The 10329-nt window shown below is 47.3% G+C and overlaps 1 protein-coding gene across 1 annotated transcript; it reads right to left on the bottom strand.

Moving 5' to 3' along the window:
• Window positions 1-580: 580 nt before the first annotated feature.
• On the bottom strand, window positions 581-1586 carry LOC120672801 (splicing factor YJU2-like). Its single transcript, XM_039953394.1, has one exon. The coding sequence runs from the start codon at window positions 1584-1586 to the stop codon at window positions 669-671; it is 918 nt and encodes a 305-aa protein (XP_039809328.1). The 3' UTR covers window positions 581-668.
• Between the last annotated feature and the right edge of the window lie 8743 nt (window positions 1587-10329).

Below are 10329 nucleotides of genomic sequence, written 5' to 3'. Positions count from 1 at the left end.
TGTAGTATAGAACTCCGTAAAAGAACAAAAAACTCCTCAAATTTCTGCTGATCATCATCAGCCTAGAGGTGGAGAAAAATTAACATATGAAAAAAAATTGACATTATCATATTTTAGACATGCACATACTATATAGGTTAATAATGTTGATCCAAGTACGATGATACACTACACATGTATGGTCCCTATTTTTTCTACTCCATGTATTTTCAATTATAGTTGACATTATGCTTTAGCTTTGTCCTACATTAAGTTTACACAATTCAAACTTCTTAAAATTGGAGCAATTTTAACTTTCAAAAATAGGGAGCAATTTGACTTGCGACCAAACTGAACACAAAAAAGGAGTACATAGAATGAGCTAATTTACTTTTCCCGATGCTTTATTTGCCACTATAAGTGACGCATTAGAGATGCTACGAGGAATTAACTCAAATACGGCCGGTGCGCACGATCAGTATCCCACGTAGTTCAAGAAATTGAGCTTGCCAATTGCTAGATTCGTTGCCGAAACGGCATGGTTGGAATTTCATGGATGCATGATGTACCAACCAAAGAGACAAGACATACGGTGCAATTGTGCAAATGCAACACGGCCATTGAGCGCTGAGCGGTTTCGGTTGGGAACGATAGCTCGATTGGAGGTAACCAGCAAGCACCATCTGTCATCAGCCCTCCTCATCGTCGCTGAGGTCGTCGTAGCTGCAGCACAGCGCCTGAAGAGCGCCGCCAGCAGATGCTTTGCCCTCCGACGTCTCCGCGAGATCATCGTCGTGTGCCTCGCCCTCTGCTGGGGCCGCCGCCGTCGTGCATCTCCGCTTGGAAGCGATAACCACGGGCTGGTCGGCACCTTGCCGCCGCTTCTTGTTCTGCACTTTGGCGTCCACGGTCCTGACCAAAGACGCCGCCAAGAAGTCCTCGTCGTCCTCGCGGTCATCTTCCTCATCGATCCGCTTGAGGTAGCCGGCGGCGTTGCGGAAACGGATGGATTTGACCAGCGCCTCGTCAGCTACCTGCTCCAACTCTCGCAGCGCCTCGCGGCGATCGGCTGCCCGGCAGCGGTTGTGCAGGGACTCGAGGGCCTGCGCCGGCGCGACCCGGGCGCGCCGGGCGCTGAGCGAGCGCGCCTCCTCCAGCGCCGCGTCCGCGTCCATCTCGCGCCTGCCGGCGCGCGCCCGGCCCTCCAGCGCCGCCATGGCGTCTCCGCCGCCCTCCCGCGCAGCGGCCCCGCCGTCGTCCGCGGCGCCGCGCCAGGGCTCCGTGCTCCGCGTGGCGCCGGACTCGACCGCGTAGTCCGAGTTCCCTGGGTCCGTCTTGAAGGCGATCTCGGCGGAGCAGCGTGGGCACCTGATGTAGAACCGGAAGACCTGGATGGCGCCCAGGTAGCGCTCCCCGGCGGCGTCCTCCTTGCGGGCGTTGAACTTGGTGCCCCGGCCGAGGTACTCGCCGCAGGCGGCGCAGCGGAGGGTCATCGGTAGCATCATGCGCACCTTGATCTGCCCGTTCTTGGGCCGCCGCCGCCGCGGGATCTTGGACGGGTCGAAGTCGTGAGGGTAGTACTTGTTTATTACCTTGCGCTCGCCCATCTCGCCGCGCCGGCGACGGAGCGCGGTCAGTCGGAGGACAAGCTGGATCACGCAAAGGTGGCAGCGCGGCGCGACGTAGTGCGCGATTGGTCGGTAGGGTTGATCGGGAGCCTTACCTTCTAATCGATGGATGCGGGACATCGGGTGGTGCAGCGCGTACATAGAGGTGGTTGTGACTTGTGACGGTCCCTTCATAATCTAACTTAATTCTTATCCCCTCCATATTGTAAAGAAAATTATTTTAAATTTATATTAAATCAAATATTTTAAATTTGACTATAAATAAATTTTTTAGATTGAGTTTCAAATATAAAAATAATGTAAATAGATTAGTCTTGAAATGTAGTTTCATCAAAGTATATATTGACTATATTTCATAAATTTTTTTATAGCAAAAGATAGTGGTCAAAGTTGTCTTTGGATACCATGTCGATATCTGAAATGGCTTTCTTTACAATATGGAGGGAGTATATATTTTTATTTTAGTTTAAAATTGTAGAAGACTAAAGTCTAGTTCTTTTAGACTCCCGTCCTTAAATTATCTAGATCAGATTTTAAGGCTTTTTACCACTCTAAGCATACCCACGCGGTGACCGGATAGTTTGTATAGCATTTAATATGCTGTCATGTAAAATATTTTTGCTGATTTAGCAAAATTAAAGAGGAGGAGAGGGAAAAAGCTAAGAAACTGGATTTCATGTTAGAAATGGTTTCTCGCACAAAAATTAAAACATAAGAAACTACATAATTCATTGGGATGGATATCACAAATACCAAGACCTTGTTTAGTTGCCTCGTGAAAATTTTTGAAAGGGCATATTTCTATATTTGAAACACTAAATATAGACTAATCACAAAATAAATTACAGAACTCGTTTGTAAATCGCGAGACGAATCTAATGAGCCTAACTAATCCGTTATTAGAGATTGTTTACTGTAGTATTACTGTAGCAATTTAGCATCTAATTACAGCCTAATTAGATTCATTAGATTCGTCTCGCGATTTACAGGCAAACTGTGCAATGCGTTTTTTATTTCGTCTAGATTTAAGTCTCCATGCAGGCGCCGGAAAAAAATTTGGAATTTTTAACTTTGCAACTAAACAAGGGGCAAGATAGAATTAAAGAGTGGGGAGAAAAGAGATCAGTAAGGAGAGGAGAAAGACCATTGGAGAAATTTATTTTGTAACCACAATTCAATTATGCATTATGAACTATAGTTTGCTGTTGAGGGACCGAAGCCGGCGACCAGAGGGGGGTGAATGGGAGCCGATCAAAATTTCTTCGAAATTCGAACCATCGGTCTATATCCCAAAAATCTCCCAAGCCCTCAAACGTTCTGACCAGAGTTTGGAGTAGCTATGGAAAAGCTAAGCCAACACAAAAGGCCTCGAACAAGCGAGCGAAACCACGAAACAGATCGGAAGCAAATCGGGAAAACTGCAGAAATGATCTGCCTGGACCGGTCTGACCGGTCGAGTCTGTTCAATAACTAGCAGACCGGTCTGACCGGTCTTGCCTACCGGTCTGACCGGTGGCACCCAGAAAACCCCCGAAAACTTGGATTCAAACGATGAATCTCGACCAAATGACCACGAAAATCGATGAAACTCGGAGGAAGGCTTCGTTTCTACCCCAAGAACGTATCTCCAAGAGATCTCACCCTAAAGATATCCATAGCACGAGAATTTCAGGATGAGATCAAAAGGAGTGGGGTTTTCTCTAGAACTCAAGAAATCGAATTCGAACGAGCTACTGATTCCAGAGAGATTAGAACAGAACTAGAAGCACGGGAATCACAGCAAAGAACTCATGGAACCATCGCAATCGTGTGCACCAAAAACAAAACCAAAATCCATCACAAACAGGCACAAAAACGAGGGGATTGAATTGATTCAAAAGCCCAGAGGGCACGAGGAGGATATGGCCTCCTTTCTCAAACAAATCCCACTCAAAGTCTCAACAATCCATGGACAAAATCTACTCTAAAGAGAGGAATAGAGGGAGGGGAACACAGGGGCGGCGACCTGAAGAACAACACAATTCACGGACGAAATACACAAGCCGCAATTAACCTAACACAAGTGAAGGGGTATTTATACCCGCGGGACCGGTCAGACCGGTACGCTGGACCGGTCAGACCGGTTGGTTAGACCGGTCAGACCTGGTGCCAGGGACCGGTCAGACCGGTTGGCCTGCAGCACCCCCTGTACACGATCTCATCCGACGGCCGAGGTTCTTTCTTCGGAACGAAGTCTTCTCCACGATGCCGCCATCTTAATGAAGATCCAGTCCGCGGTTTTGGGGGGTCCGCAAAACCCGGGTAGGTGGCCGGTTTTGAGAAAACCGCCAAAACCTCACGCGCGGGAAGATTCCCGCCTCCACGTTGTGGCCCTAGACGTCGTTCCCGCCTCGGCCTTCTGACGGCCCTAGACGCCTCTCGACGCCCGTCACCTCCTCGCCCGCAGCGAGGCTCTAGACGCCGTCGACGCCCGTCACCTCCGTCAGTCCCGAGACCGACGCCCGTGCCTCCACGACTTGGCGTCTTCAACCGCCGTCCGCCTCCTTGGTTTTGTGGCGCAAACCAAGAAACCCGCCTTCCGTCGCCGCTTGCGCCCTCGATCTAGAAGTGGACGCCATAGCTGCCACCCGGTCCGAGCTCCGGTCCCGGCTGCCCTTCACCGCCGTCCACCGCACGGTCCATCGGCCACAGCACCTCCACGGCAGCTCCCCGTCGACACTCGACGCCCGTGTACCTGCAATCCAAAGACCAAGCGCACGATCACACCGCACGGTTGACAATTCACTCATCACAAGCAGAATAGAGTACTCAACATTCCTCAGCTGTGTATATAACATGGCATATTTAGACATCACAATATAGTTTTTTGGTTGGGATTGCCCTTGCGTGCTTGCAGTCAGTTTGATTTACATATATGAAGACAAAGGTTTAAAGGATTCACTCGTCCAACCATCTTAACCCGGGTTGGAATATTATGGAAGCAGTAGTGATATTATACAAAATTATCCATAAATTAGACAGTAAAAAGCTTAATAAGTAATCTAAAAAATGACTATGGTATGTGGTTTTTTTCTACAACATAATGAATGAAGGGGTTCTGCCCGCAACGACGCACAGGTTGAAATTTTTTGTTACAGCAGGTAGTGCGGGCATCAAAATTGATGACGACATTGGCGCTGCTTCGAATAAGAAAAGACTAAGACAAGGGGATCCCATATCATCCATATTATTTAACATTGTCTCATCAGATGGCGGGCGGAGCAGGTTCTTCTACGAGCCTGTAAATCTGCCGCGCAAAATTCTCATATATGGCTGATGCGGTCCAGCGGCAAACCTCTAGTGCCCCAATATTGGCCAGCCTGCCAAAGCCCACGGAGGAGAACAAAACCGGCAATACCCGCAAGAACACGCAACTCCGTTTCGCATCCGCTTGCCTTGCGAAAGCTGGCGCCGGCCACCGCCACCGTCGACATCCCCGCCCCGCTGCAATCAACGTTTCCATCCAGTCACCCATCATCTGCTCCTCATGCCCGCCCATACGAAGTCACTCGAGCCGAGGGCCTGACCCCAACCCCTACAGCCATGCCGCCACCGCTGCAGCACCACCGTGGAGATGCCAGGGAGCACAACATGTCAACGCTTAGGCCTGCCATCATCTCCGCTCGACTCCACCAACTAGCATCACTGCCTCTCTGCGGGCTACGCCAGCGCACCCTGCCCTGTCATGAAGTAGCAACCAACCCTGCGCCCTGTTCTTTAAGTCAGATCTCAGGTGAGTGTAGTTCGTAGATTTTCTTAATATTGCTTAGCTTCACAAAAAATTGACATGTGTTCACCGTATTTCAATGGTTAAGGATTTGCTTAGCTATTCGTGTCAGGACCAATTTAGAGGGTGAAACAGTGGTAAAGAGTATTCTAAATCTCCGATTGATGAATTATGATCCCATCTGGGAGAAAACAAATGCCATGGAATGCTACTGCTGCAGACATGGCACTGGTTTTCTATTCAGAGTATTTGCTAAAGAGCATTAGTATGGAGAGATGCAGGCATGGTATTGGCTTGTTCGCATGTCACTGATATATTTTATAAATGAATATACACTGATATAGTTGTTGTTACATGTGTCGACCTTGACTAAAATGATGCATGAGGTAGGGACTGGTTGTATGTTCAGAGTAATGTTTGGTATATCTTTCACGTTGTGCAATCAGAGTTGCATATTGGAAAATATCACTTTAGATTGAGCCAATCTTATGATATGTGTCAACTGAACATCGCATTACAGTTCTAATAAAACATTAGCATTTTTTGAATGTTTATACTTTATAATTGGGTCGATTGGTAGTTGTAAACCTTAGCCAATTAATTAATAGTTGTATCATGAGCATATTGCATTCAGTTAGAGGATTTACTACCGGCTAATACAATGTCTGGTAATATATTTCTGCTAGTATCTAGTAGTTGCTAAAATTTTTGATTGTTCATGTTTTTCCACATGAAGCAGCAATCAGAGGTGATTGTTGTCTTTATTCATGGCAGCTGCACCATCATCTGAGGCTGCCCAAGGAGAGCTGGTTTCTCACAAAGTAGGACTGTATTGTTCCTAAAAATTGATGAAATGGCTTGAAAGCTACAGAATTCCTTCACACTGCATAAATGCAATTCTAATGAAAACTTTTGTTTTTGAACTTTTCCAGATTTGAAGAAACAAGATGCTTGGATGGCTAAAATATTTGGAGTTTTTTTCTTAGGAGCTTACCACGATCAGTTAATCTATCCTTATTTGATTATCCTTGATGTAATCTATCCTAATTTGGTTATCCATAGTGCCTTCTTGCTTACTGGTGTAGGATCAAGAACACCGATTAGAGGGGGGTGAATAGGTGGTTTAAAACTAAAAACACCAACATTAGAAAAATTCAATTAGTCACAAAAGAAAGCCCTATGTCATGCTACAACTATCTCTAATTTGGATTTGCAACCTAGGGTGACAAGATACAAAACAAGCTCTAGTAATGTAAATAGCTCAAAGTAAATGCAATAGTCAAAGTAAGCAAGAGAAGTAACCGAGCTTGACACAAGAACTTTTTCCCGTGGTGTCGATGACTTGTTGGTCACCTCTAATTCACGTTGAGGTGGATTCCAAGAATCAACCACTCCTCTATCAAGAACTCTCTTGATTTTGAGCCGGCTTGAATCAAAGAACCGCTCCACACCTCGATTCCACTAGAGTTGCTCTTCACCACTCTGGTGAGGTGAGCACAAGACCTCTCACAACCGAAATCGGGGCTCCTCAACAATCTCCTTGGAGGTGCTCCACGAAATCCACATCTCCAAGCCGTCTAGGGAGCGGCAACTCCCAAGAGTAACAAGTCGATGACGCTTGCTTGAAGTTTCTTTAGTGCCACAAAGCTCAAACACTTGATGCACTGCACTAGGATGCTCTCACACTCACAAGAATGCAATCTCTAAGTAAGAATGTGTGAGAAGGTTGGCTCAGCTCTAAAGAGTCAAGTATGCAGTCCAAATGGCCAAGAGAGCCTCCCAAGGGCCGTGCATTGAGTATATATAGAGATCCCCTCAAAAACTAGCTGTTACACTCTTTTATACGTAATTGCGGACCGTCCACGGTTCAAAAACCGAACTATCCGCCCTTATAAACCAATGAGTCAGAGTGCAATGATTGTGTGTCAGAACTAGCCGTTAGAGCCCTAACGGACTGTCCGTGCCCTAGGGGCGGACCGTCCGCAGTTAAAAGTTCTAAACCAGCAGAGACGAAAAATGTCTCTGGTCACTTTTCAAAATGACTAGTGGACCGTCCGCGCCCCAAGGGCGGACCGTTCGCCGTTCAACCCCAAATCCCACCAGGGTCTCTGGTTATTTTGTTAAGTGACCGACGGACCGTCCGCGCCCCAGGGGCGGACCGTCCGCCGTTCTCTGGACAAAACTGAGTTAGAGGGGCGGACCGTCCGCCCGTCATTTATCAAGCCCACCAGAGACAAAACATGTCTCTGTTCATTTTTCAAATTATATGGCGGACCGTCCGCGCCCTAGGGGCGGACTGTCCGCACTTAGGCAGTCAGTACTCAAACTTTTGATCCTTTTTTCAAACTTTTCAAAACGACATTAGCCCTTATGTATGCATCTAGACATTTTGAGAAAAATGGCACTGAAGACCCGTCAAGCATGAGTACACGACCTCTCTTCTCTTGATAGTACGGCTATCTATCCAACAAACCCGGTCATTATTCATCCACTAAATGCCTTATGACCGGCAAAATGCAAAAGCCCTATGTAATACCTTTGCCTTGAGCCCGAGCTTTGCACATCATCTCCAAAACGCCGTATGATCATAGTCAAATCCCTTTCATCCGTGGATCAACCTATGCTCATTATCTCAAATGAAATTATTAATCCACAAACCGTTGTCATTAATTATCAAAACCTGAATTAGGGGCCTAGATGCTTTCAATCCCCCCTTTTTGGTAATTGATGACAATACTAATTTTAGAGTGATAAAAAGAGTTCAAGTCAATTTATACACAAGGCATAAGGTAGACTTGAAATTGAACTTTGGAAGAACTTACTCATTTTTCTTGAAAATTTCAGAATAGATATGAATAAATTCACCTAAGTTCGATGAGTAGAGAGAACTCCCTCTTGATATGTGCTTGTAAATTTGAATGAATACCAAGAGCACATATTTATGAAATTTAAAATTTTTGACAGAGTTTCCCCTACAAGTGGAAATCGAGGCATACAACATACAAGATATATATGTCAGACCCGAAGTAGTGGGACTGCTTATAGGCGTAGAACTAGGTGCAGTACAAAAGAAACTACCCGATCGTGTTATAGTAGGACTCCAACTGTACTCGGCTAGGACTTTCCTTGTAACTCTGTCCCCCCGGATATATAAGGGCGGGCAGGGACCCCCTCAAAAGAGAATCAACACATAAGGCAATACAAACAACCACACAGGACGTAGGGTATTACGCAACTCGTGGCCCGAATCTGTCTAAATCTTTGTGTTCCTTGCACCATCGAGTTCCAGAGCAGTCGATCCCTACCTACAAACCTTACTGCTAAGGGTATCCCTGAGTAGGCTTGGCAGTAAACACCGACAGCTGGCACGCCAGGTAGGGGACTCGGCGAGTTCATTGGCGAGTTCGATGGCCATCTTCGCTTTCAGCACCATGGCGCCTCCTCAAGGCGCCACCTTCGTATTCGGCTCGTGGGTTTGCGTCACCAACGGTTAGGGCGGCTTTGACAGCCACCTAACTAATCCACGCACGATGAAGGCCATCGCGTCGGAAAGCTCCAACAAGATCGCCGGATCAGACGATCATGGCGTCATGCTGCTTCCCGACCTCGTTAAGGAGATCGAGATGAAACTCGAAGACAACTCGAGTTCCACTCGGACTCAGATCAATCTCGAACCGAATTCTACTCGTATTGAGATTCCTCTTGTTCAACCCATCTTTGGGTTGCGCAACGCATCATCTACTTATAAATAGATGATCGGGTCCATCTATGAGAATAGCTCGGATCATCTTCTCTACGTCGAAAACCACTCAGTCACCGCTGGCCGGGGGCACCCGTTTTCGACGTATACCCGGATCCAGTCGAGTCATCTTACGACAGCCTAGACTTCATCACCAATGCGCTGGCAAAAATCCAACTCAAGTCTTGCCAGGATCATACACTCGCAGAACTACTCAACAACCTTCGAGAGGTTACCAGCATTGATGATCTCCCGTTTCAACACGATATTCCCCTCACAATTGAGAGGGAAACTGGGTCTGGAAAAACTGTGCTAGCTAATTATGAATCAGATCTAGAAAGCTTCTCCCCCGAACGTCTGGTTTCGGTGATCAACCAACAAGGTGGAGGCGCTCCTAGTCACCATGACCCTAACGAGGCCTTGGATCAGATTTCAGAAGACAATTTGACCCAAGATGCTCCACAAGATGAGGATGAAGCTGCTCGAACGGCTCGCAGGGCAAAAAATCAGCGTAAAGGAGAATGCAGGGCTCTAGATGCTGAGCGTCCTCGTCTTCCCCCGCGCAACCTCGACAATGAATTCAACAACATCGCGGATCCAGTCTTCACTACTCCAATCGCCGCGATGACAAAAGCAACCCTGCGACTCATGCAGATGCCTAAAAACCCGGAGATGGAACGTGTCATACACCTCGCCAAAAATGTTGTTGAACAACTCGAGAGACAAAACCCATTGCCTTCGCTTCATGGTACCCGGTCGAGGGCCACCGCAACAGTCATACCTCAAGCAAGACATACCCCCGGAGGCCATCATCGTCAACAACAGCTGGACCACCAAAACCAAAGAAATCAAGAGGATCAAGAAGTTGCAAGCATCCATCGCCCCAGGGGTGGCCAACCTCCAGCAAACCAAGCTCCTGGGCCTCAACCAAGTCACAACAACAACCGCGGCCACAACAGGGAAGAAGTAGCCGATTCCATAGTGGACGCATGGGACATCATCAATGCAAGACGTAGATCGCAGCTTGCAGACAACTCCGATTGCTTCTAAGCCCTCAGCAGAGTCTTCGACAACGTCGAGTACCCGAAGGACTTCAAGCCCACGTACATCCAAAAGTACGATGGTAAGCAAGACCCTGCTCAATGGTTACGTTTATACTCGTCCGATGTTGGTGTTGTAGGAGGAGGCACCAACACCAAGGTCCTCTACTTCCCGAT

This window comes from Panicum virgatum, chromosome 5N, assembly GCF_016808335.1.
Source record: "Panicum virgatum strain AP13 chromosome 5N, P.virgatum_v5, whole genome shotgun sequence".
Classification (NCBI taxonomy): domain Eukaryota; kingdom Viridiplantae; phylum Streptophyta; class Magnoliopsida; order Poales; family Poaceae; genus Panicum; species Panicum virgatum.
The sequence above is the reverse complement of the archived record's forward strand: the minus strand, read 5'-3'. Positions and strand labels throughout refer to the sequence as shown.

What these genes read in the sequence shown, in the direction of transcription:
- LOC120672801 (XM_039953394.1), bottom strand. Translation starts at nt 1,586, where the DNA reads ATGGGCGAGCGCAAGGTAATAAACAAGTACTACCCTCACGACTTCGAC.